The 27193-nt window shown below is 40.7% G+C and overlaps 1 protein-coding gene across 18 annotated transcripts in view; it reads left to right on the forward strand.

Annotated features, from left to right (window-relative positions):
- The window catches only part of NEB (nebulin), a 219245-nt gene that overhangs the window by 134419 nt on the left and 57633 nt on the right, over nucleotides 1–27193 (forward strand). For all 18 annotated transcript variants that reach the window (XM_070768009.1, XM_070767914.1, XM_070767927.1 and 15 more), the window contains 25 exons: nucleotides 1168–1371; nucleotides 1720–1824; nucleotides 6338–6442; nucleotides 6543–6854; nucleotides 7809–7913; nucleotides 8443–8541; nucleotides 8802–8903; nucleotides 9029–9136; nucleotides 9626–9937; nucleotides 11278–11382; nucleotides 11492–11596; nucleotides 11958–12065; nucleotides 13274–13381; nucleotides 13483–13596; nucleotides 14039–14236; nucleotides 14795–14899; nucleotides 15591–15695; nucleotides 15792–15896; nucleotides 19552–19659; nucleotides 21762–21875; nucleotides 22188–22385; nucleotides 22709–22813; nucleotides 23439–23543; nucleotides 24474–24581; nucleotides 26154–26261. In XM_070768009.1, the coding sequence (XP_070624110.1) occupies nucleotides 1168–1371; nucleotides 1720–1824; nucleotides 6338–6442; nucleotides 6543–6854; nucleotides 7809–7913; nucleotides 8443–8541; nucleotides 8802–8903; nucleotides 9029–9136; nucleotides 9626–9937; nucleotides 11278–11382; nucleotides 11492–11596; nucleotides 11958–12065; nucleotides 13274–13381; nucleotides 13483–13596; nucleotides 14039–14236; nucleotides 14795–14899; nucleotides 15591–15695; nucleotides 15792–15896; nucleotides 19552–19659; nucleotides 21762–21875; nucleotides 22188–22385; nucleotides 22709–22813; nucleotides 23439–23543; nucleotides 24474–24581; nucleotides 26154–26261 (3351 nt within the window). The remainder of the gene's footprint in view (nucleotides 1–1167; nucleotides 1372–1719; nucleotides 1825–6337; nucleotides 6443–6542; nucleotides 6855–7808; nucleotides 7914–8442; nucleotides 8542–8801; nucleotides 8904–9028; nucleotides 9137–9625; nucleotides 9938–11277; nucleotides 11383–11491; nucleotides 11597–11957; nucleotides 12066–13273; nucleotides 13382–13482; nucleotides 13597–14038; nucleotides 14237–14794; nucleotides 14900–15590; nucleotides 15696–15791; nucleotides 15897–19551; nucleotides 19660–21761; nucleotides 21876–22187; nucleotides 22386–22708; nucleotides 22814–23438; nucleotides 23544–24473; nucleotides 24582–26153; nucleotides 26262–27193) is intronic.

The following is a 27193-nucleotide window of genomic DNA, read 5'->3' on the forward strand; positions in this document are numbered from 1 at the left end:
TTTTAGCTTGATATTTGTATCCTATTAATATTGATATACTATTTCTGAAGAACACAACGGTTTTTTTTAATGAAATTCATAACTGGTGTTTCACATAAAGCAATTTTATCTGGTTAACTACTTACATATTTCTGAGAAAACATGTGGAGATAGCCGAGGAAATGCAAATCCCAGTTCAAAAGGAAGTGCTGTCCTGAAAAAGAAAACCCAAGTGGGATTGAAATTGTGCAACTAGGGACTGAGTTCTTAATTATCCCTTTAAAAATATTTATTAAACCTACCATGTACCATGTCTTGTGCTGAACACTAAAGGCACAATGGTGAATAAAGAAGAACAAGACAAAGTTCCTGACTGAAGGAAGTTCACGTTGATGATAAAGGAACAGATGTCAACTAATGAATATCAGCAAAAATGGGATGGCTGAAAAAGAGTGGTCATTGCACTATGAAAAAGTGAGGTGGGAAAAGCTTCTCTGGGGAAATGCTGATTTGAGATAAGAAAAGAGAATAGGAGTTGGTTGTGAGGAAAACACTGTGAGGCCATTCCTGCAGAATGACCAACATCATACACAAAGCGGAGTGTATATAAAGCACAGACTGAAAGGCCAGTGTGGTCAGAACATATGGGTCAAAGGGAAGCCCGTGTCAGATGAGGTTGGAAGAATGAGGAGGGACTCATGCTAGACCATCAGCACAGCCTAGTCTATGATAAGATGTTGATCTTTATCCTGAGGCCAGTGGGAAATCATAGGTTTGGAGGATGTTGTGACATCAGATTTGAATGATGAATTTTGTAAAGACCATTCTGGCTTTTGTGTGGAGAACTTGTTGGAGAATCTATTATTTTTTTCAAAGTCTGCATTGGCCAGTGAGATGATAACCAAGATATTCAAAAATCTCCCACACATCCCCCAAGCAGGGCATCCCTTCTGCATCATTCTGCTTTCTAGAATTTGTGTATGCACATGTGTGTATGCACACACCCACACACCAGAGAAGACAAAGCAGGACAAAACACTGCTGTGCATATGAGAAATTCTCTGTTAGGCCCATGGTCAGCTTGATTTTTGTTTCTGGAAGAAAAATGTAACATGAAAAGCTGCTTTCTTACTTTACCACAGATTTTAAAAAAAAACCTGCCTCTCCTGACTTTGTTTTCTTTCCCAGGCCATCTACAAGGCTGACTTGGAGTGGCTCCGTGGCATCGGCTGGATGCCTGAAGGATCTCCGGAAGTACTGAGAGTCAAGAATGCCCAGCATATCTTCCGAGACAGTGTCTATCGGACACCTGTGGTGAAACTCAAGTACACAAGTATTGTTGACACACCTGAAGTTGTCCTCGCGAAATCCAATGCTGAAAATATCAGCATTGTGAGTCACATTTTTGTCCTGTATTAAAATTCATGTTATAAAAGGAATGCTAAATAATTAATCTGGTAATCCATTTGTAAGATAGTAGTAATATTGATGATAGCAAAGATTTCAGTAAGTGATGTTGACACGGTTGTTTTGTTACTGCTGACTAATTCTAAACAAAATCTCAAAGTACACATGAAAGGTGGTAATACAGATTTCATAACAAATTTGAGTAACTTATGCAAAAAGATTCTGGAAATTTTTAATATGAAAAGATTTGGGACCAGAAAAATCAAAAGTTGTACACTGCAACTAGAAAAATTACAAACTGTGAAGTAATTTTGTTATTGGTTCTTTCCACAGCCAAAGTACAGAGAAGTTTGGGACAAGGATAAAACTTCAATCCACATAATGCCAGATACTCCAGAAATTAATCTTGCTAGAACCAATGCTCTTAACGTGAGCAATGTAAGTACTGCAACAGACTCCCCTTTTGTTTGGAAAGTCGCCCAGTTGGTACGAAGCTATCACCAGGGAACTCTTCATAGGCAAGGAAGAGAAGATCGCGTGGGTAAGGAGGCCCTTGCCCAGGAGTGAGGAGAGGGGCCGATCCCTGGTTCTGAATCCCTGGGTAAGGCCAGTTACTGTGAGGCAATGTCAACATGACAAAAGAGAGAAGGGAACAAGGAGAAAGATGATGAAAGAGGAATGAAGAGACACAAACAAGAAAGGGGAATGAATGACAGATTCAGATGGACATAAAATAATTAAAATTCATTTCACAGTGGTATTTAAATTGATTTTAAAACCCAGATATATAGGGGATTCTTTTTATGAAATTATAAATTACTAAAATTGACCCCAAGAAAAGAATAAAAACATAAGAAGTGAAGAGGGTTATTAAAGACCTCTCCTCACTCTTCTATGATGTCAGGGTCACCCAGATGATTTTATAGGGCAATTCTTTCCAAACTTTAAGGAATAAATAACTATAGAGCCTAATGAAAGAAGGAAAACCTTCCCCATTATCAAAACTTGTCCAACTGCCTCAAATGAAAACTGTAGACCAATAATAATGAGGAAATCTTAAATAAAATATTAACAAATCAAATTTGATAGTACATGAATATGATATAATACAAATAACTAGGATTCATTCAGGAATGCCAAAAATATTTCATATTCAGAAAACTGATAATATGCTGGAACAAAAGAGAAAAATTGTATGCTCATTTTATTAGATTTAAAAAGATGTATGACCAAATCAAATATCCATTCTTATTTTTTAATAAAGTCTTAGCAAAATAAGAATAAATGAATATTTTCTTGTCATAACTAAGAGTAAATTTCAAATCAAAGGCAAGGCTCAAGTAAGTAAGTTTCTCATTCAAGTCAGGAGTAAACCAAGGATGCCCACTAGTTCACTTCAGTTCAGTCGCTCAGTTGTGTCCAACTTTTTGCGACCCCATGGACCACAGCACACCAGGCCTCCCTGTCCATCACCAATTCCTGGAGCTTACTCAAACTCATGTCCATTGAGTCAGTGATGCCATACAACCATCTCACCCTCTGTCATCCCCTTCTCCTCCCACCTTCAATCTTTGCCAGCATCAAGGTCTTTTCCAATGAGTCAGTTCTTCACATAAGGTGGCCAAAGTATTGGAGCTTCAGCTTCAGCATCAGCCCTTCCAATGAATATTAAGGACTGATTTCCTTTAGAGTGGTTGGATCTTCTTGTAGTCCAGGGGACTCTCAAGAGGCTCCTCCAACACCACAGTTTAAAAGCATCAATTCTTCGGCTTTCTTTATAGTTCAGTTTTCTTTAGAGTCCAACTCCCACATCCATACGTGACCACTGGAAAAACCATGGCTTTGACTAGATGGACCTTTGTTGGCAAAGTTATGTCTCTGCTTTTTAATATGCTGTCTAGGTTGGTCATAACTTTTCTTTCAAGGAGCAATCATCTTTTTATTTCATGGCTGCAGTGATTTTGCATCATCATCTGCAATGATTTTGGAGCCCCAAAAATAAAGTCTGTCACTGTTTCCATTGTTTCCCCATCTATTTGCCATGAAGTGATGGGACCAGATGCCATGATCTTAGTTTTCTGAATGTTGAGCTTTAAGCCAACTTTTTCACTCTCACTTTCATCAAGAGGCTCATTACCATTTTTTAACATTTGCTTAAAGTAGCTTAATGATAAGCTCCTCATTTATCCCCAAATAATTAATTAACAGTAAGGATAAGAGGGCTTCCCTGGTGGCTCAATGGTAAAGAATCCACCTGCCAGTGCGGGAGACATGGGTTAATTCCTGGTCCAGCGAGATCCCACATGCTGCAGAGCAGCCAAGCCCATGTGCCACAACGACTGAGCCTGAGCCCGAGCCCAGGAACTGCAGCTATTGAAGCCCGTGTGCCCTAGAGTCTGTGCTCCACAAGAGAAGACACTGCCATGAAAAGCCCATTACTCTGCAACAAAGAGTAGCCCCTGTTCGCCTCAGCTAGAGAAAAGCCCACACAGCAATGAAAAGCCAGCACATCCCTAAAAAAAGGAAAAAAAAAAAGAGTAAAGATAAGAAAAAAATATCATAAAAAGGCAGAATTATCATCCTTTGCAGAATAAATCATTGTATACCAGGGGAAAGGGAGAGATTAACTTAAAACTCTATTAGATAAAATGAAAGAATTCAGTTACACGGGTAGCTTCACAGTTTAAGAAAGTTCAAGAAAGGTAGTACCTTCATGAATCACAGAGATTTTTCTGTGTGTGGAACAGTATGACCTTAGAAGAAGGATACTGTCTTAATACAGTCCACCATGGCTTGGAACCTTTTATCTTTCAAAAAATAATAAATCTTTGTGAGAGGAGTCTTCCAAGTAAAGATTCCTCATCATGTGTGTACTGCACCACCAACTTTATTGTAATGAGCCTCTTAGGAGCTAATTTTTTCCAAGAGCTGGGAAGAAAGCAAAATTTTGATGCTTCTTTTGAACTAGAATTGGTACAGTATATGGTGCAGTAAATTCTTATTGCCAAGTGAGTGGATGGAAAGACGGCCAGCTCTTCACTGCGTAGAATCAGCCTCTTCCTTCCAATCCATAGACATCTTTGGAAAAAAAAATTCTGGAAAGCCTCATGTGCTATCTTTTGCATGATAAATTTCTCAGCTGGAAATACCAGAACCCTACCATTAATATTGGGCTTCCTAGGTGGCACTATTGGTAAAGAACCTCTCTGCCAAGACGTAAAGGGATGTGGGTTTGATTGCTGGGTCAGGAAGATCCCCTGGAGGAAGGCATAGCAATCCACTCCAGTGTTCCTGTCTGGAGAATCCCATGGACAGAGGAGCCTGGTGGGCTACAGTCCATAGGGTCGCACAGAGTTGGATACAACTGAAGCAACTTAGCACGCATGCACACACCATTAGTATCATGATATAAGCAAGACTAGTATTTGACACCATGCCAAAAGTAAAGTTGTTAAATTTAGATACTAATGAGAATGGCTTCTGTTTTGGAAGGTATCAAACATCCTATCTGAATACTAAACAAAATATTCACTTTCTTTATACATAGTGTTGCTAGTATTGTAATCTTGATAAAGTCCCCTATTTTAAGTAATTTTCAGCATTTAGAAAGCAGTTTTTTCAGAATATTTGTATATAATTTTATGGGTAACCAAACAACTTCATGTTAAATTGATTCATTTAAACTTGACACCAATCACATGGGTAAGACAGTGTTATTTCGTTTTTAATCATATGGGAAAGTTCAGGCTTAAAAAGATTAAAGAATTTGCCCACATTCTCACAGTTAGTAGGTGAAGAAGTTAGGTCCTAAGTCCAGTTTTTTTGTAGCTCAAATAAAAATTATATCTGACCACATAAAAAAAGTATATCACATAAGAAAAAATAGTATAATAATATATGTAATAAAACAAATACAAAAAATTTAAAATAACATAATTACAAATTTCCATTAAATATTCTCTATTATAATACATTTAAATGTGGAAAACACTTTCTTTTGTACAAAAAAAAGTCCAGCATTAAAATAGGCCCAGTCAAACTTAATACAAAAACTTGAATGAAAATTCATATAAAACTTTCCCATACTTATAAGGACAGATCCTATCTAAGTACTCATTTTTCAAAATGCAAAGGCCATGAAACTAATTGAAATTCACTTCTCCTTTCTGCCTTGTTCAAGCTGTGAACAATGGTGATAGGTTTGATTTCTGAATTATACATTTAAATTACTGCTATTTCTAACATTGTTAATACAGAAGTTATCCACTTAAATGTGAACATATATTTATAAAGTTATCTGTAAATCAGTCACTATTTTCATTGACTTCTCTTTACAAACACAACAGCGATACACTTAGAAAGTGGCCCATTATCTCCAATCAGTGCTTCAGTAAAAAGATCTAACGCTCCCAAACACTATGCATCAACAATTGTATTAGAAGATCTAAAAAAAAAAAAAAAAACTGTGTAGAGAGGGAAAAACCCTGTTGTTTTTCAAATGTAAGCCCTTCTTTTTCAAATTAAAAACCCTCTTGTTTTTCAGAATGTAAAAAGTTTATAATTCTGAAGATTACGAAATTGAAATGAAGAATTAAGTAGAATTATGAAGAAATTCAATAATAGCCCATTAATGTTTGAACTTAAACTGATCCCAGTGCTATCAATACAAGAAGCACCAAAACCCTTTTACATCAACCATAAACAACTATATTGAAATTATAATTCAAATTAAAAAAAGGAAAAAGCCTTGTCAAGTCCAGATCTTTGGATTCCAGACATGATTTTGTTCTCCAGTACACTGGTCCATGATGATTCTTTCACTTATTCTCTTTTTATAAACTGGTTCTAGGACTTCAAAACTGTACCCCTTTGTTATTAATTTTCACTTGAACCCCTGTAGTCACTGATGAGTTTGAACTGGGAACAATACCTTGTTTTTCCTCCTCTTCAGAAACTTTACCGTGAAGGTTGGGATGAGATGAAGATGAGCTGTGACGTCCGGCTGGACGCCATCCCCATCCAGGCTGCCAAGGCCTCCAGGGAGATCGCGAGTGACGTGAGTGTGGCCTTGTTTACTCCTCAGTTTTTCGTGCAAACGCCCCAGGTGCATAGAGAGTTCGTGCTGTGATCCATCTGCTGTGTTTTTCTGTCCCCAGTATAAATACAAGCTTGATCACGAGAAGCAGAAGGGACACTACGTGGGCACCCGCACAGCCAGGGATGACAACAAGATCCGCTGGGCCCTCATAGCTGGCAAGATTCAGAATGAAAGAGAATACCGGCTGCACTGGGCCAAGTGGAAGTCTAAGTTCCAGAGCCCCCCGGATATGCTTTCCATCGAGCACTCTAAAAATTCCCAGACTCTGGTCAGCGATATCGATTACCGCCATTACCTGCACCAGTGGACTTGCATGCCTGACCAGAACGATGTGATTCAGGCCAGGAAAGCCTACGATCTGCAAAGCGATGTGAGTGGGCTGCATTTTAGCCTGAACTCTTTCATCATTTTCCCAGGACTCCCAGAAAGTTTATGTCATTAAATCTTGCATCATCACTCCATGTCTTTATACAGCCAAGAATTTGGTTTTGGTTAGAATTTATAGTGTGGTATTAAAATCACCAGTACCATGAAGGATAAGGAAATAAGTGGTAGTTGAATATAGTTCTTAATTGTATCATGTTAAAGACAACTACTCTGAAAGTATTACTTCTACAGAACTTAAGAAGCAACAGAAGTTTAAATTGTAAGTAAAATATTGGCAGTCCATGGACAGGATACAGGCATAGATATGCTGTTTTAGTTGACACAGTGTTTTTAAATTTTGAATTAAGTTTTAAAATCAGGGAATTTTGTATACAAACCTAGGATTTCCCATTTTGTTGGAAAAAAATTAGAGGATGCAGCTCCAGACATGAACTAGCCATTGATAGTCATGACCTCGGGCTAAATTAAGGCTACTGCTGCTGCTGCTAAGTCACTTCAGTCATCTCTGACTCTGTGCAACCCCACAGACGGCAGCCCACCAGGCTTCCCCGTTCCTGGGATTCTCCAGGCAAGAACACTGGAGTAGGTTGCCATTTCCTTCTCCAATGCATGAAAGGAAAAGTGAAAGTGAAGTTGCTCAGTCGTGTCCAACTCTTAGCAACCCAATGGACTGCAGCCTACCAGGCTCCTCCATCCTTGGGATTTTCCAGGCGAGAGTACTGGAGTTGGTTGCCATTGCCTTCTCCGAAATTAAGGCTAAACCCCTTTAAATAGCAAACATGGGCCCCAGTTTATTATGCTGCCGCATCATTAATTTACTTAAGTTACTTGTCTGGTGCTTGAGTATGTCATTCTTAAATTGCATTTCTCCATCAGACCAATGAATAGAACAAATGTGACCAGACTTACTGACTTCTTCCTGGTCTTATTTTCACAGGCTATTTACAAGGCTGACTTGGAATGGTTACGTGGGATTGGGTGGATGCCAGCTGATTCTGTTTCTGTCAATCATGCCAAGCATATGGCAGACATCTTCAATGAGGTATTCCAAGATCTTATCCTGACATTCAGCACATTTCCTAAGAAACTAAACAAAAATACACCAGCTAACATGCAGTCATTCCCCATCAGCAATTACAGTTTCAATTGCTATCCTTTCCAAAATAATCCTGTACTGTCCCTGTCACATTGTGGGACCATACCCATAAGAATGTAAGACCACTCAGTGATGCTTGGAATTGTATAAATGGAAATTTTCTTCAGTCCTCAATGGCAATACATGTGAGAGAAGTTTGAAAATTGAAAAACACACATACACACACAGAGTACATGTAATGATATATTACATGATTTTGGGAGCTAAGCAAACCTGCTACCTTAAAATCTGTGGAAGGTATAAGATGTCAACCCATTTGTTTAAAAATAAAATGCTAAGAAGAAAGCCAAATTGCCAAAAAGATGCCATTGAAATATGACATTCTACACTTCTAGTTCAGACACACCCTTAAATGCAGCATATCTTGCTCAGGACCAGAGACAATGTTGTCTAAAAGAGATTTTCTTTCCCATAGAAAAAATATCGCACAAAAATAGAAACTCTCAGCTTTACTCCTGTGGATGACAGAGTTGATTACGTGACAGCAAAACACAGTGGTGAAATCCTGAACGATGTAAGTACATGACTGTTGTTCTAAAACGGCTCGGTTAAATTTTTAAATAAAGGTGATCTGTTAAAAATTGTTTAAAATAGTAAAATTTCTGGGTTTGGAAGATGTTGTTTCCAAAGCTTTTCCGCTTCCTTACACTCATTGTGCAATCGCTGTCTGAGATACGGATTGCAAATATTGAGACGACTGGTGCTAGCAGCTGCTTGGACAGCATTATGTGTTCTTAATATCGAGGAACTTACCAACTTGCTTCTCATTTCTAGATTAAGTACCGAAAAGATTGGAATGACACAAAATCAAAGTACACTCTCACAGAAACCCCTCAGCTGCATACTGCCCAGGAGGCAGCCCGGATACTGGACCAGGTAAGGATTTTGCCTGGACACCTGACACTTTCTGTGAGGATGGAGGACTATAACACACCTGTAGGAGACTTAGCCCTCTATCCTGACTCCTTGGTTTAACCCTTTGTCATGTCTCTGTCTTTTAGTATCTCTACAAGGAAAGCTGGGAGAAACAGAAAGCCACCGGTTACATTTTGCCTCCAGATGCTGTGCCATTTGTTCATGCCCATCATTCTGGTGATGTTCAGAGTGAGGTAAGTTATTCTGATACAAGTGCACTTTGCAAAGGCTGGCCATTGCCCTTACAGGGACCCAGTTACCCTAAGACATAGCACCATGGAGAGCTCCTTGTTGGCTGGCAGGCCTGGCTGGCCTTGGGGATGGCCAGAGTACCTGCTCCATTCTTGTCCTTTTCCTGTGGGCTCTTAGCATTCTTCATCTTTTTTTTTTTTTTTCTCTGCTGCTTCAAAAACTATTGTTTAAGGTCTTTATTTGTTTCTTCTATTCTCTGCTTCCCTAAAATCTCTAAGCCTTCAAATAAGATATTGCCAGAATTAGAAAGTAAGTGTATATTTTTCTATTTTTAAATTGAAATGTCTTTATCTCTATTTCAATTTTTTTCGTATTTATTCTTGTGAGAGTAACAGAAATATCTGGGGGCCTGAGCTTGCTTGATGTTTCAAGCCCCTTCTGCCTTGTGTGTTTGTCTAAGTTGACGGAATCTCTGTTCCTCTTCCCACCAGCTGAAATACAAAGCTGAACACGTCAAGCAGAAAGGTCATTATGTGGGTGTCCCGACGATGAGAGATGATCCTAAACTGGTTTGGTTCGAGCACGCAGGCCAGATTCAGAATGACAGACTTTACAAAGAGAACTATCATAAGACAAAGGCCAAAATCCATATACCTCCTGATATGGTGTCGGTGTTGGCAGCCAAGGAGGGACAGGCCCTTGCCAGTGACATTGATTACCGCAATTACCTGCACCAATGGATATGTCACCCTGACCAAAATGATGTTATTCAGGCAAGGAAGGCCTATGACCTACAGAGTGATGTAAGTGATTTTTGTCTCTTAATTATCTAGAGGCATGTGGTCTACTCAGATCATAAGCACTAACTTCGAGCCTCCAGTCTTTGAAACTCATAACCGTAAATATATAGTTTGCTGTCAGAAGGGAACTGAGGCTGGATATGAAGTAGAGAAAGGTTGGGAGCAGTAATGGACAGCTTTGCTTGCTGACTGTGCATTTCTGAATAACGTTCAAAGTCAAGTTTTAAAAAATTGATTCTGTACCATCTCTATCATCAATAGTTCTTCACATGTGCATGGAAAATTGTCAACTGACTTAAAATAATTATTGGCTTGGGCGGGAGTTGACATTGATTTGGGATTTCAATAATATTACATGATAGTGTAGTCAAGACCTGGGAATGCCTCCTCCTTGCTTTGCCAAGCATCTCCTTCCTCAAGGTTTTCATGAAGGAATTGCTTGCAAGGAATCAAAGCAAAAGGGACACAACATACTGATGAGTTGCAGAAGGGCCAGAAGCCCTTATGCAGAGGTTGGCAAAGCTGGGATAGAGAATGTGTGTCAGGTCACCTCCCCCTGAAGCCTGAATCAAGATCTCTACCTGCCACCAGTAGTCCGTAGGAAACAGAAACACAATGCGTTAATGTGATGCTCAGGAGCACCGAGGAGCTAAGCCTACCTGGGTCTTCTCGTTGTTACCAAAACAGGATGTCAGATTCTGCCTGCAGCACAGGTACTGAACTTGAACATCCCATCTCACTGGTGGCTGCAGCAGGATAACCTTTGTGGAACTCGAATCAGATTAGCACCTCCTCTTTATATGGCGTGCGGTGGCCTGAGAGAATCCAGGAAGTGGGGGCGAGGGTAAAGACAGACAGGAGGGGTGGCCCCCAACCCTACAAGACATGAGCATTTACTTGTGTGACTGCCTTTATTTAGTCTGAATACCCCACAGATTTCTATATAACTATATGTATCAAGTTCATCTAAAACTATAACTTCTTTGGTAAAACCTTGTCTTATGCTCACAGGTGAAAACAACGGTTCCCTACCTTTAACTCCCACAGCATCTAAGTGTTCTTGCTCTCGCAGCACCTACCACTGTCTACTTCATAGATAACTTCTCTCTACACTTCAAAGACTTTATACTCATCTCTCAAATCACCTTGCATAGTTCCTCATTCATAACAGCCATGAGAAATATTGCTCAAGTGTACAGATGAAATCATGTTTGAATCAATGAGACATAGCCACTAGAGAGAAAGCCTTAAAAACCTTCTGAAAAAGTTGTTTCTAATCTGCTGCCTGATTTCATGTGCCCGAGTTATTTACACCTGCATTGTGTCTCCCTTTCTGCTCTCAGAATATCTACAAAGCTGACTTGGAGTGGCTCCGAGGCATTGGTTGGATCCCCCTGGATTCTGTGGACCATGTGAGGGTTACCAGGAACCAGGAAATGATGAATCAGGTATGCAGAGCCTTTTCTTCCTACATAAAGCCTGGCCTCCTTACCTACCATGTGGGGATAGGTACCCTGTAGGGGACCACCTATCTTAATTGTCTCTATTCCTTTGCAGATAAAATATAAGAAAGATGCTCTTGCCAACTATCCTAACTTTACAAGTGTGGTGGATCCTCCAGAGATTGTTCTCGCCAAGATTAACTCAGTCAATCAAAGTGATGTAAGTTTTCTTTGTGTATAATAAGGTATATAAACTAAGAGCTTAACTGTCATTGAACAGACTTTCCTTACCTCCAGATAATGGTTTGTAAGAAAATGGGGAGTAAATTATAAGAAAATCTTTGGGGGAGAATGTCTTAAAAGTCACTAGTAGGACATATACTGTACCCCTTTTAGATAATATCTAAATTATTATCCCAAACATTCCATTGTGTTAGTTATAATAAAAATTATATATCATATAATGAAATTTAGCCCATTGATTAATCTCTAAATGTAACTATTTTTTGCTAGGTAGATCTTGTGAAACTTTAAATATATATTTAGAATAATCAAAGGTTCTCTTTGTTTTCTCTCCTTAGGTAAAATATAAAGAAACATTTAATAAATTAATAAAGGGCAAGTATATCTTTTCTCCAGATACACCATATATCACCCACTCCAAAGACATGGAAAAACTCTACAGTACTGTAAGTTCTATTTTATGTGATGTACAACTCAGTTCTGAATTTTAAGCTTTTGTTAGCATGCATGCTCTTGGCTGACTTTATGAACGACTGAACTTATAAGGAGACCTATTATTTTGTTGTATTTATTTTTATTTCATAGCGTATTATTCAGAGCAAGTAGTATTTATTCAGCTAGTATTGTTTGAGGCCCTGTGATGTGCCAGGCACTGAGGGAGACACTGAGGAGCTAAAGATCAATAAGATAAGACTTTCAGGAGCAGCTGCAAGTGAGGGAGATGATGTACAAATAAGAAGGTGGATGAACCTAGAGCCTATTATACAGGGTGAAGTAAGTCCGAAAGAGAAAAACAAATATTGTACATTAATGCGTAATATGGGATCCTGAAAGATGGTACTGATGGACCTACTTGCAGGGCAGCCACGGAGACACAGACATAGAGAACAGGCCTGTGGACCCAGCAGGGGAAGGAGAGGGTGGAACGAACTGAAGGAGAAGCGTGGAAACATATACATTACCATATGCAAAACAGCGAGCCAGTGGGAATTTGCTGTGTGACTCAGCTAACTCAACCCAGTGCTCCGTGACAACCTAGAGGGGTGGGATGGAATGGGAGATGGGAGGGGAAGTAGGCATACCTATGGCTGATTCATGTTGATGTATGGCAGAGACCAACACAATATTGTAAAGCAGTTATCCTCCAACTAAAAATAAATAATTTTTTAAAAAGACAATAATGTAACAAGTGCTATATCACTTCTGGGCACATGTAGAACCAAGCAGCTACCAACAGAAAGAAGACAGGAAAGGGTGGTCCCTTGTTAGCAATCATGTCCAGATATTTCCAGCCAGCAAGTGGAGGACTTGCTCTCCAAATTTTAATTCAGCTTATCTAAAAGGTGTGTGTGTATGCTGAATGGGAAGCAATCTTTGGTGATTCTCTCCCTGTGTGCAAATTTGTTTTCACTTTTATTAGAAATGTAAATAAAGTTAAACTCTATTATAAAATGTCTCGGGGTCAGTAGGTTTAATTTGCAACTAGTCCAAAAACTCTATCCTGTTCATAAGTAGGGACACTATTGACTATAAATGAAGATTTAGGCCTTGCCTTAAAACATAAATACTTTACCTTGGTTTTACCATTTACCTTCAAGTACATCTAGAAGAGGTTGAATGCAAAGTTTTGTTGATATGCATTTCTTTGTCCTAGATACTGTATAAAAGGGCCTGGGATGGAACGAAGGCCTATGGCTACACCCTGGACGAACGCTACATCCCCATTGTGGGAGCCAAGCATGCTGACTTTGTGAACAGTGAGGTCAGTAGGACTTTTTCCTTTCTTGAGTTTGAGAGTCTTTCTAGCCACAAAGGACTGGTTGGAAAGTCCTAGTGATTCTCAATGCCGTACCTACTTCACAGCTGAAATACAAAGAGACGTATGAGAAACTGAAGGGTCACTACCTGGCTGGAAAAGAAATCAGTGAGTTCCCCAACGTGGTTCACTGTCTGGACTTCCAAAAAATGAGGAGCTTGGTAAGCAAAGTTCACTTTAACAAGAGGATTTGCACAGTGTACTACTCTTCTGCCTATTTATAATCTGCCCTTTGTCTCAAAATCAGCTGGGGGTGGGATAGTGAGGAGTGAACCAGTCTTGAGACTTTCCCCCATCCCTGCCACATAGCCCTGCACCCCTTTGGTAGCCATCTGTTTTCACCCTTTCCCCCCATTCCTCCAAACACAGTGTGGGCTCTGTATTTGGAAAAAGGAGAAAACAAGATTGGTTCCTCTTTACTTTGTGTTATAGTAAAGGGATGGGAAATTTTTGAAGAAGTAGAATATATTAAAGTATCATTTTTTTAACCTTGGTCCAGTCTAAAGATATTGATCTGTATTGAAAATAAGACTCTAGGAAAGATTGATCAGAATAGCTTAATGGCTTTCTTATTTTTGTCTTTAAATGTGTATCATTCTTTAGTTGAACTACAGAAGACATTATGAGGACACCAAAGCAAATGTCCATATCCCCCAAGATATGATGAATCACGTGTTGGCTAAAAGGTGCCAGTACATCCTCAGTGACCTGGAATACCGACACTACTTCCACCAGTGGACGTCTCTTCCAGAAGAACCCAATGTCGTCCGGGTCCGGCACGCGCAGGAGATCTTGAGTGATGTATGAGGTCCTTTCTGCAGCTTGATTAAGTTACAGCCTTCACCCAGCCCTGCCCGGGCCCCCATGCCCTTGTTGTCTCTGTATTCCTAAACCCTGAGCTTTTCAATTCAAAGAGGCAGGAGTGACGTTTTTTGGTGTAAAGATCCCCTCAGAGCAATGAGACTCCTGTGTTAACTATTTAATCTCTTCAACACTAGACTAAAACTGAGCTGTTACTCTCCTCCTAAACTTCTTTAGGCTAGGGCATTGGGCTTCCCTGATAGCTCAGCTGGTTAAGAATCCTCCTACAATGCAGGAGACCCCCGTTTGATTCCTGGGTTGGGAAGTTCCCCTTGAGAAAAGGTAGGCTAACCCGCTCAAGTAGCCTTGGGCTTAGCTTTTGCTCTCCTCCTAAACTTCTTTAGACTAGGGCATTAAAGACCTTCCAGCTGTTGAAAAACCCACCCTATGGCAGCTGAGTATACTAAGCACAGCCAAAGGCTGACAGGAGAAAATCAAATCCTCGATTGGAAGTTCAGTTAGTACCGGTCACCTTTCACTGTTCCTTCTTTCTTGCAGAATGTGTATAAAGATGACTTGAATTGGCTGAAAGGCATTGGGTGTTACGTTTGGGATACACCCCAGATCCTCCATGCGAAGAAATCATATGACCTCCAGAGTCAGGTGAGCCATATTCCTAGGACTAGCTCATTGTGGGTTGATGGACTCCATGATGCTCCCAGTGAGCTGATAGCGAGACTGTCCCTGTGCCCAGGTGGAGAAAGTGGCTCTGACAGTACACAGTCTAAGGGAACCAAAGACCCCTGCCCAATAAAACCTCTTCTGGTAGCCGGCTCTTGCGCTGGCCTTCCTCAGTTTGAGTGTCCCCTGTGGTTTAAGGCTATAGATGTTTATAGCAGACTGTTATCTGGGAGCTATTTCACAGTGAACTACCCTCAAGCATGTATACCTTAGTTGATCAGGTTAACTGGTAGGGAGTAGAAACCAAATGCATACTTTGACCATAAGTATTTAACTTTTGAAGTAAAAAGTAGTTACTTGGAGAACTTTACAGCAGAAATTCATCTCGGGGAGGGCAGCTATCTGATGGATGTTGAAATTGAAGGGCTGTTGTCAGGGACAGAGTATAAGCAAGGAAAAGACAACATGATGAAGGAGGGACCTGGCAAAGATCCAGACTCCACTTTTGGTCAAGAGAAACTGTTAGTTTTGACAGCTGGGCAAAGTCTGCAGGACTGTCCAACCTATCCTTTTTGTTAAGATTAAAGCAGAAACCCAGAAATGTACATCTAAGTTGGCACAAATGGCAGATCTGCATTTTACCATTTTCAGTAACTTTTCTTTTTCTTCACAGATACTATACACAGCAGCAGGTAAAGAAAATCTAAAGAATTATAACCTGGTCACAGACACACCACTTTACGTGACTGCTCTTCAAAGTGGCATTAATGCCAGTGAGGTGTGTCTTCCATGTACAACTCTCCCAGGACAAGCTGTTATTGTCTTACATGTTGTCAAATAATAGAAAAGAATAACCTGTCTTCTTTGTCTGTAGGTGAAATATAAAGAGAATTATCATCAGATCAAAGACAAATACACGACAGTTCTAGAAACAGTGGATTATGACAGAATCAAGAATCTGAAGGATCTGTTTAGCAGTGTGAGTTGAGTTTTCTTTTCTCTGTATTTGAGTTACCCCTTCCACCTTTAGAGACAATAAGAGATTAAAAGGAACAAGCAACCTTACCCCCAAAGGTCTAATCTTTTTCCTGGAACTTTAAGTTCCTACTTTATCTTATAAATCCTAATGCTGCTGCTGCTGTTAGGTCGCTTCAGTCATGTCCAACTCTGTGCAACCCCAGAGACGGCAGCCCACCAGTCTCCCCCGTCCCTGGGATTCTCCAGGCAAGAACATTGGAGTGGGTTGCCATTTCCTTCTCCAATGCATGAAAGTGAAAAGTGAAAGTGAAGTCGCTCAGTTGTGTCCAACTCTTTGCGACCCCATGGACTGCAGCCTACCAGGCTCCTCTGTCCATGGGAGTTTCCAGGCAAGAGTATTGGAGTGGGGTGCCATTGCCTTCTCCGATAAATCCTAATAGGTACAAGTAAATAAGCCCCAATTTGAGTATTGTTCTATGTCATGCAGTTGATACAAATTCACTAACTCGTTCCCTAGTGCAAACAGGTACTGTTGGAGCTAGTCTTTGTTGACCCTGAACTTGTTTTTGCCTAGCTTTTCCTTTGCCCAGTGACTTAGAGATCAACAGAGGCACTCTTTTTTTTCCTCCTGTGAATTGGCTAATTAATCAAACAGTTTTTAAACTTCATTTTGAAATAATTTTAGATTTACAGAAAAATTGCAAAAGTAGTAAAGAGAATTCCCATACACTTTTCTCCATAGAACAATTACCAAAAAAAAAAAAAATTAGCATTGTAATAATGTTATAGACTTTATCCAGACTTCAACAGCATTTCCCCTAAAGTACTTTGCTGTCCCAGAGGCCAGTCTAGGATCCCATGCTGCACTTGGTTGTCATGACTCCTTAGTCTCTTTGTATCTGAGAATTTCTTAATTCTTCCTTGTCTTTTTCTGATCTTGACCCTTTTGAAGAATTCTGGCCAGTTATTGTATAGAATGTTTTGAAGGTTGAGTTGATCTTAAGTTTGCTCATGATTAGGTTTAAGGTATTCCTTTTTTGGCAAGAATAGCACAGATGTGATGTGCCCTTCTCAGCACATCATAGCCAGTGGTGCATGGTATCAGTAGCTGGGAATGACCTGATCACTTATTTTAAGTTGCTATCTGCTGAGATTCTCCACTGTAGACTTTCTTTTGTACCTTTGTTATTAATAAATATCTTGGAGGAGATTTTTTGGGACTATGCAATTATCCTGTTTCTCCTCACACTTTCTCTTATATATTTTAACATCCATTGATGGATCTTACCTGCAAGAATTGTTACAGTTCCCTTCTGGTTGTTTTCTCTTTCCCTTATCCCCTCTACATTTATCAATTGGAATTCTTCTGTAAGGAACAGCTGTCCCTTCTCCACTGTCAGTTTCTCTATTTATTTCTATCAGTATAGGCTCATGGATATTTATTTTATTCTATGGGATAGAATCTAATATTATTGTTTTTTATTTTGGTACTTGAATGGTTTCAACTTTGCTATTGGGAACTATTGTTGTCTAATACAATACAGGGTTCATTAACCTTTTCCTTTTTTGTAACTTTCTATTTCCTTTCCAATGAAAACATTGACTTTCATTATCTATGATATATCTACTTATTTGTGCCACCCTTGTATGCGTATAAAATATTTCCAGAATTTCTAACACACACCCCTATGAGAAACAAATTTGCTAACTAGAGTAAGATGTTTTGTGTACAGTTATTTTTGCCTATAGCCTTAGAGTATCCAGTCGAGATATACCATTTTATAAAGTAAGTCAGTTGTTTTCTTCACCACTTCCTTCACTGTAGCTTTGTTATACATTTGTAATACAGTTAGATTTATTTGCTACAGTTTGTATTCTATTTTAGTTCCCTTCCCCATCCTGATTCTTGGTTGTTTGTTTTAATTTGCATACAGTAAATTTTACTCTTTGTGGTACATAGTACTCCACTTTTGACAAATACATAAAATCATGTATTCACCATTATAGTCAAGATACAGAAAAATTCTATATCACCTCCAAATTAACCCTTTCTGCCCCACTCCTCTCCCCTGGCATCCACAGAGCTTTTTCCTGTCCCTATTGTTTTACTTTTTCCAGAATGTCACTTAAATGTGATTACATGGTGTGTAGTCATTAGCTCTGGCTTCTTTCTCTTAGCAAAATGCATTTATGTGTTAGGACAGTTCAGTTCAGTTCATTCGCTCAGTCGTGTCCGACTCTTTGCCACCCCATGAATCGCAGCACGCCAGGCCTCCCTGTCCATCACCAACTCCCAGAGTTCACTCAGACTCACGTCCATCGAGTCAGTGATGCCATCCAGCCATCTCATCCTCTGTCGTCCCCTTCTCCTCCTGCCCCCAATCCCTCCCAGCATCAGAGTCTTTTCCAATGAGTCAACTCTTTGCATGAGGTGGCCAAAGTACCAGAGTTTCAGCTTTAGCATCATTCCTTCCAAAGAAATCCCAGGGCTGATCTCCTTTAGAATGGACTGGTTGGATCCCCTCACAGTCCAAGTGACTCTCAAGAGTCTTCTCCAACACCACAGTTCAAAAGCATTAATTCTTCAGCGCTCAGCTTTCTTCACAGTCCAACTCTCACATCCATACATAGCTGCCTAAATCAGTACTTTATCCTTTTTATAACAAAATAAAATTCTAAACCATAGTTTGTTTGTTTTTCCAGTCACAGCTAAAGGCACATCTGAGTTGCATCCAGTTTTTTACAATTATGTAAAGATGCTGTATATATTTGCATATAGATTTTGTGTGTTCACGCCTTCCCTTGTGGCTCAGTTGGTAAAGAATCCGCCTCCAATGCAGGAGACCTGGGTTCAATCCCTGGGTTGGGAAGATCCCCTGGGAGAAAGGAAAGGCTACCCACTCCAGTATTCTGGCCTGGAGAATTCCATGGACTGTATAGTCCATGGGATCCCAAAGAGTGGGACACAACTGAGCGACTTTCACTTTTGCTTTGTGTGTTCATAGCTTTTTATTTCTCCTGAGTAAATAAATACCTAGAAATGGAAACATTTTATCTCCTGCTGCTGCTGCTAAGTCACTTCAGTCGTGTCCCACTCTGTGCGACCCCATAGACGGCAGCCCACCAGGCTCCCCCGTCCCTGGGATTCTCCAGGGAAGAACACTGGAGCGGGTTGCCATTTCCTTCTCCAACGCATGAAAGTGAAAAGTGAAAGTGAAGTTGCTCAGTCGTGTCCGACTCTTAGCGACCCCATGGACTGCAGCCCACCAGGCTCCTCCATCCATGGGATTTTCCAGGCAAGAGTACTGGAATGGGGTGCCATTGCCTTCTCCATTTTATCTCCTACTATATATCTATTTAATATTAGTGGTTTTCATCCTCTAGGAATCCTAGACCTATGAAGGAATGAATATGTCATCAAAATCTCTGATAACTGTCAAACTGTGATAAGTGCTATGGGAACGGACAAAATAATGGACTCTGAGATTATGAACAAGGCAGTAAAGCAGTTATTTACTTGGGAGCACTTGGCTCCCACAGAGTAAGATTTGGGGTTGTTAGGGAATGTCTGAGAAGGATAGAAACAGGGAAAATTTGCCTCTGGAAGTTATCCAGATTGCATTATTTTGTGTTCACAAGATTTTTAACCCCCACAGAACCTGTACAAGGAGGCCTGGGATAAAGTGAAAGCCACCAGCTACATCCTGCCTCCTAACACCGTGTCCCTGACACATGCCAAGAACCAGAAGTACATGGCCAGCCATGTAAGTCAATTAACCTTCCCACCATTCCTTGCCCTTCCCTGCTCTCCTGTCCCAGAATGCTTCTGGTTGGTTCCTGTGCTGCCCAGAAGGACCCTCGGCACTTTCAAAGGGGCACACCAGCAAAAATTTCCGGGCGCTCAGTCATCACAAAGTCTGCATTTAGTCCCCTTCTCAAGGGCCCTAAAGTGCAGAGACAGTCACACACACATGAAGGACACCAGTGTGACCTTTTAGGCCTCCTGTGTGCAAATGCCATGGGTGGATATGGATATTTTAGCCAGAAATGGAAAAGAGGACGTAATACACCATATAAAATGCACTCTTTTTTTTTAATAGAATTATGTGACCTTTGGTAGAAAAATAAACCAGTGAATGTGATAACCAGTTATTTCATCAGCCCCAAATATATGATTTAAGAATAAATTGTTAACTTTATATCTATGAAATATAAAAACTTAAAAATCTTTTGAAACTGTTTTTTAAAAACAAAACTTTTTGTAGGTATAGACATAATTTTCAAAAAATCCTAAATCACATGAGCTGTTTGAATATAGTATAAGGTCTTAGCACTTTTAACCCTTTATGCCTAATATGTTCTTACGTAAAACCTTTTATTGTAAAACTCCCTATAAATTTTGTTGCAGTTCTAATAAGCCTAGTTTTCTTTCAGAAACTTTGCCTCTATTAGAGACTTTTAGCTCTTAATTTTGAACATTTTATGTAACACTTTAGACCAATATTTCTCAGATCTTTTTTCCCACACTGAGAAATCTATTTTGTACTGCAGATCAGCACATACATACACACCTGAAGTTTTTGAGAGTTCCTTCTGACATAAGTATTTTACAGAAGAGTACTTATTGCTACACTATAGACAGTGCATCCTGATCTTTCAATTCTATTCTCTTAATCTTCATATAAATGCTAGACACCCAGGAAGTTGGTTTCACTACCATCTAATGGGCCTGGAAATGCACAGTTCAGAAAAAGACTTTGTTAGACAACATATGGAATTAATTTTTACCCAGAGGGAAAAATTAAATCTGTATGATTTTTCCCAGAACAACTTAATTTGGAAGATTGCAAACAGACTAGCCCAAAGGATCAAGCTTTTCATTTGAGAATTTTTTGTAGATAGTTTTCAGAAAGCTCAGCAAAGGCTTTTTCCTTTAGTCCGGAAAAAAAACTTACAGATGTTAAGATTCTCCAGGCAAATTGTTCTTGAAATGATATCAAACATAGAGAAATTAATTTTTAAAAGAAGGATTTCAACTTTAGTTTTTATTTTTAAATACCTTTGAATACTATTTTCTTTATAACTGAGGAATAGCTTACGTATAAGGAGCATGTGAACTAATGTTCTGGAAAATTCTGATGGGAAATTTCCTTGATTTCTATCAGTGAAGAGCTTTCCTGAAATTCTACATAAATACTCCCATCTTTCCTTTTTTTGTCTTAATTGAGATGTGGGCCTCTGAGTTGTAAGAGGATTGTTATTTTATCATATGCCAGAAGAGAGGATCCCAGTCTCTGTAAAAGCCTTTCCTCCTAGTTCATAAAATAAAGAAATATTCATTAATAGGCAATATGGCTTAAGAACTAGACATTGGTTTTCCCATAGAATTTAGTTGAACTGTATTTTTGGAAAACCTCATAGAAACTGAAATTCAAGGATTGAGTCTCTTAAGCACCAGACTTGTCAGTTATTAAAAACAAAGAAATTCCTGAGCACATTTTTCATCTTTTACTATGGTTAAGAAAAACAAAGCCAACATCATAAAAGAGATCATTTTTAAATTACATCATCTTTAAAATTAGTTGTAGTAACAGCAGAAATACTTGTATCGGTATGGGAGTTTTTAAAATGATATCTAAAGGATGTTTACACATAGTCTGACCTAATCTTCAGGTAATCCTATGGCAGGTACCATGCTTCCTCTACCTCTGGGCACAGACAGGGAAACAAGCTCAGAAAAGTGCTGACCCCAAGGTGGCCCGTCTTCAGAGTTGGGTTCTTATTAATTAAGTCTCATGTTCTTTTAACAATATAGATCCAGCACTCTTCAAAATTGTTTTACTTCCTTTGTATTTTCTCTCTATAGATCAAATACCGTGAAGAATATGAGAAGTTCAAAGCTCTTTACACTTTACCCAGAAGTGTTGAAGATGATCCGAACACAGCACGGTGCCTCCGAGTTGGCAAGTTTAACATCGACGTAAGTGATCCTAAAGGCTGGTTTCAAAAGCCAAGTAACAGAACCACCAACTATAAGTCAGAACATCATTCTTTTCAGCAATGTGCATGGCACTGACTGTGCACATGTGAAGAAGCTGAGAGCTGTGTCAGCCCATACTGCCTTTCCCCACCCCTATGAATCTGTAGAAAGTGTCAGAAACATCCAGTCCCCATCCTGCCCCCAACCGGTTGCTCTAAGTGATGCCCCTGACCTCTGTGGGGTCTAAGAAAGGCACGTGTTGCCATGACCCTTGCATAGTACCCTGTTTAACTGGTTACGTTATCTCCACAGCGCCTGTACAGATCTGTTTATGAGAAGAACAAGATGAAAATCCACATAGTGCCTGACATGGTAGAGATGGTTACCGCTAAGGATTCTCAGAAGAAAGTCAGTGAGATCGACTACCGCCTTCACCTCCACGAGTGGATTTGCCACCCCGACTTGCAAGTCAACAGTCACGTCAGGAAGGTCACAGACCAGATCAGTGACGTAAGTCCACTGCTTATGAAGGTCCTCTTCCCCAGCCCCACACACGCCCCACACCCAAGAGAGACTGACTCACTTGGTTCTTCAGCTCCGCCCTCTTCCAGAATCACTTTCCTGTACACCCAGGGGTCTACCGGGAATTTGAGCTGTCCCTAGAAGCAGGGCTCTGCATGCTGAAGTCTGAAGAGCACCCATGGCCTCAGGGCATAGTGTCTTGTTTTCATTCCGCAAAGTCATCCTGGGTCTAGAGTGTGTCTGTGTCTTTCGTGTTAAAGTTACAGTCAAGTTTTCTTGTTCCGACCCCCTCCATCTGTTGCAACCCCCAGATTGTGTACAAGGATGACCTCACCTGGCTGAAAGGCATTGGTTGCTACGTCTGGGACACTCCTGAGATTCTCCACGCCAAGCATGCTTACGATCTACGCAACGATGTGAGTTTACCTTGTTTTTTGGTTTTTGGTTGTTTCAAGTATGCTTCCTTCCCTGTGTGGTCTAGAGGCAAGGGGAGAGGACGTCAAGTACAGACACTGTCACACCCAACTGTGTCTGAAGTGGTGCTGAGGATGGCCGAACTGGAGGAAGATGCTGAAGAGCAGAGCCGCCATTTCTCAGGAGTGCAGACAATGCAGATGAGCTGTCCCATGGTCCCCTGGTGCAGAAGGGACCCCTGGTTCTTCTCGCCACCTTCTGAACGATTTTGGATATATTAATGAGCACACAATTCCTATTATAAAAAACATCTCATTTATTAGGAGTCTGTTATGCTATAGACAGGATCTATTTGTAAGGAGAGGATTTGCTAGGCAAGGTAATACTATAATCAAGATTTTAGTAAGAAAGCTTAAATATTTCTAGGAAGGCAGCTGTCAAGCCTCCTAGAAGACTCTAGATGATCCATGTGACTATAAGCATTGATTATGCTGATTGTTATGAAATTCAGGGCCAATGTATGTGCATGCCATGAGCTAAAAGCAACCAGGCTCTATGTGAAAACCAACAATTTCAAATATAATGAATGGTCTAACACAGGCTTATTTTCCTTCTTCCTTTTGACAGATCAAGTACAAAGCTCACGTGCTGAAAACAAGGAACAATTACAAGCTGGTTACTGACACTCCTGTCTACGTTCAGGCTGTCAAAAGCGGGAAACAACTAAGCGATGTAAGTGCCCACGGAGAAGTTACTTCAGGGAGAGGAGAACAGGGCCACGGCACCAGCGGAAGTGGGGAGAACCAAAGACGGGGCAGGCCAGGCTGTTTCTCAATGGGAGACCGGTGCTGGTGCCTTAGAAAGTACTGAAGATTCTTCTCTGATTTCCTAAAACCTGATGTGTTCTATTCATTTCCTGGGGTGGCGTTGTAAATAATCAAAGTTTATGAAATCCTTGGTGTTTTAGAGCTTCCCAGGTTGCTTTTTGTATCCTTGCCTCATGGTCTCAGCTTTCTAATTCATTTAGTGCTCACGGTGGTAAGGGAAGATGCCCTGGAGGCGGGCATGGCAACCCACTCCAGTATTCTTGCCTGGAGAATCCCATAGACAGTCCATAGCATTCAAAGAGTTGGACACGACTTAGCACATGTGCATGCATGATCAGATGGAGAGAAGAGGGTCTCTGCAGTTACTGATGAGGCCTCTAGCACATGTAATCCGATAGACTTGAGAGAGGCACTTAATCCCCTGAGCCTCAGCTTCCTTATGTGGACAGCGGGAAAATGGATGGAAAGCACCTGTGTAGTAGCACAGTGGTACAGAGCAGGCTGCCCCCTTTTTACTAACCCCACAGGTTAATAAGCAAATATTAAATCCCACCAGTGAGTCAGAATGTGAAAACCTTTTGTTGTGGAACTCATGGTGGTAAAACATCCACTCTTCCTCTTCATATGCCTGAGCTGACTCTTCCACTTTCTCAGTGTGGGATCCACACACTGGCCCTATTCCATTGGACAAGGCCCAGTATTCGAGATAGAGTTCTGAGGCAAAGGGAGCAGGCTGCCATCTTTATATTAAGAGACTTGGATTTGCATTTACTTAGTTTCTTTTACCCCTGCGGCCACAGTGCAGTCCACTCACTCTGCTTCTCTCTGCGTCCAGGCTGTCTACCACTATGACTACGTGCACAGCATCAGAGGCAGAGTGGCTCCGACCACAAAAACCGTGGATCTGGATCGGGCCCTTCATGCATACAAGCTCCAGAGTGAGGTGAGCAGTGAGAGCTGGGCAGACTGCCCGGCAGAAACCCGGGATGAGGGCCAGGCCTCTGTAGAAGTGGCCTCCCCTGGGCATCCTCAGCCTGACCTTGTAAATCATAAAGACTGTTCCAGTCACATGAGCTAAACAAAACAAAACAGAAAAACAGTGTATCACCTGTCTGCCCTCTTGGCTGGGAGCAAGCAGTGGGCATTTTTGGAACAGTGCATACATAGAAGAGGATCAATCAACTATCTCTGCTCTCAAAAAGCTTACAGTCCAGGACAAGAGGACAAAGACAAGGCATATAGGCATCAAAGACTGTGTACAATAAGAAATAAAGCTAAAGTTTACTGTTAGGATTCAGAAGAGAAAGAAGCTAGATTCCACTCATCTGGTAGTCAGGAAGATCCCCTGGAGAAGGGAATGGCAACCCACTCCAGTATTCTTGCCTGGAGAATCCCATGAACAGAGGAGCCTGGCGGACTACAGTCCATGGAGTCACAAAAGAGTCGGACGCAGCTTAGCGAATAACACTTTCACTTTCTCAGTGTTACATTGGTCTCAAGGTTAATGCCTCTCTCCTGTATTGAATGTTAAAAGTAATTTGGTTTTTAATATTTTAAGTACTAGTCTTATTTCCTATACCTCCCCTGAGAGAGAGACTATTTCAAATCACAGATAGAAACTCCTTTCCTCCTCGTGCATGGAATATGAGCCTCCAGACCCAACAGCCTAACATCAAGACATTGTGTTTATGGGGCTCTGAGGGCTCCCAAAGATGTGTCTTATAATTACTACTATCTCAGGATTGGTGATGGCTTGAACATCAGCTAACCATAGGGTTAACCACAGAGGTGGCACTGGCTGCCTGTTTACTTTTCCCAAATTATTGCTGGATGCTATTCTGTGAACCAGGCATATGTTTAGAAATAGAGGTATTTTCTTTAAGCCTCTTCACTCATTGCTCTTTAAAAAAATATATATGTTGAGTAATTTAATATGTATGGATATGAGAGTTGGACTATAAAGAAAGCTGAATGCCAAAGAATTGGTGCTTTTGAACTGTGGTGTTGGAGAAGACTCTTGAGAGTTCCTTGGACTGCAAGGAGATCAATAAGTCCATCCTAAAGGAGATCAGTCCTGGGTGTTCATTGGAAGGACTGATGTTGAAGCTGAAGCTCCAGTACTTTGGCCACCTGATGCGAAGAGCTGACTCATTGGAAAAGACCCTGATGCTGGGAAAGATTGAGGGCAGGAGGAGAAGGGGACGACAGAGGATGAGATGGTTGGATGGCATCACTGACTCAATGGACATGGGTTTGGGTGGACTCTGGGAGTTGGTGATGGACAGAGAGGCCTGGCATGCTGCAGTTCATGGGCTTGCAAAGAGTCAGACACGACTGAGCAATTGAACTGAATTTAATTCATTGCTTGACTCTTAGAATTTACTTAATTCCTTCTTGAAATCAATTCAGTGAGTGTAAGTAGATTGAAAACCTAACACAAGCTGGAAATGATTTGTTTAACTTAGATCCATCATTTGATAGTTGTCATTTAACTTGCTCTTCTTCATCCTGGCAGAATCTGTACCGAAAAGCTGGCCTGCATGCCCTGCCCACTGGATACAGGCTTCCGGTCGACACCCCTCACTTCAAACACACCAAGGACACCCGATACATGAGCAGCTATGTGAGTGGTCTTCTCCTCGTTGAGATGGGGCTTGAAGTAGGAAGGAGGATACTAATATTTATTAATAGCCTATTTTCATCCCCTTAATCACACCCTGAGGTTTCAGCATGATACAATGATGGGAGCAAATTCCCTGGCGGTTCAATGGTTAGGACTGGTCACTTTCACTGAGAGGGACACGGATTTATTCCCTGGTTGGGAAACTAGGATCTTTCATGTCATGCAGTGAGGCCAAAAAAAGGATGGAATTAAAATAGTTTTTTGAAAAATGATGGTAGCAGGGAAGGGGAGATGTTGTATTTTCCAGGCGTGTTGCTCCTGCAGTTCAGCAGTGCCTGGTTAGCATGATGGGTTAGTAAACAACTTTCATGGGGTTCTATCTGCATGACTCAGTTACCTTGGCTCAGGGATCATGGCTGCCAGAATGCTTCTAATTCTGTTGGCCTTAACACAGAAACATTCTGAACTATCTCAAATCAGCTACTGGAAATGCTCTTTCATATGTGCGCTACTGCTGTGTGGCGATAGTATAGTCTGCTTTCTGCAATATCTTATTACAAAAAAATACCACTTCACCGTGTGTTCCTTTGGAAAGAAAGACTCTCATGGCTGACCTTCTGTGCCCATTTCCTAGAAAGCTCGGAGGGGTACTTAGGTTCTCATTACCTGCAGCTTTCCCAGGCATTAGCTCTAATAGCAAATTTTTCCACTAGTGTCAGGCTGGGATGTAATGAGCAGACCTGGAGAGGCATTGTCTATTCTGGTGACTCTGGCCTTCAGGCCATACCCACAAACCAGCCATCAGCTCAAAAATGAGATCTTCCTCCCATATTGCCCTCCAGAGCCCTGGAAATTGAACCTACTGACCAGTGAAGTCCCACAGCCAGTGGCCCAGTAATATGGTTTCCAAAGCAAAGTCACAGATTTAATTA

This window comes from Bos indicus, chromosome 2, assembly GCF_029378745.1.
Source record: "Bos indicus isolate NIAB-ARS_2022 breed Sahiwal x Tharparkar chromosome 2, NIAB-ARS_B.indTharparkar_mat_pri_1.0, whole genome shotgun sequence".
In the NCBI taxonomy this organism is placed as follows: Eukaryota; Metazoa; Chordata; class Mammalia; order Artiodactyla; family Bovidae; genus Bos; species Bos indicus.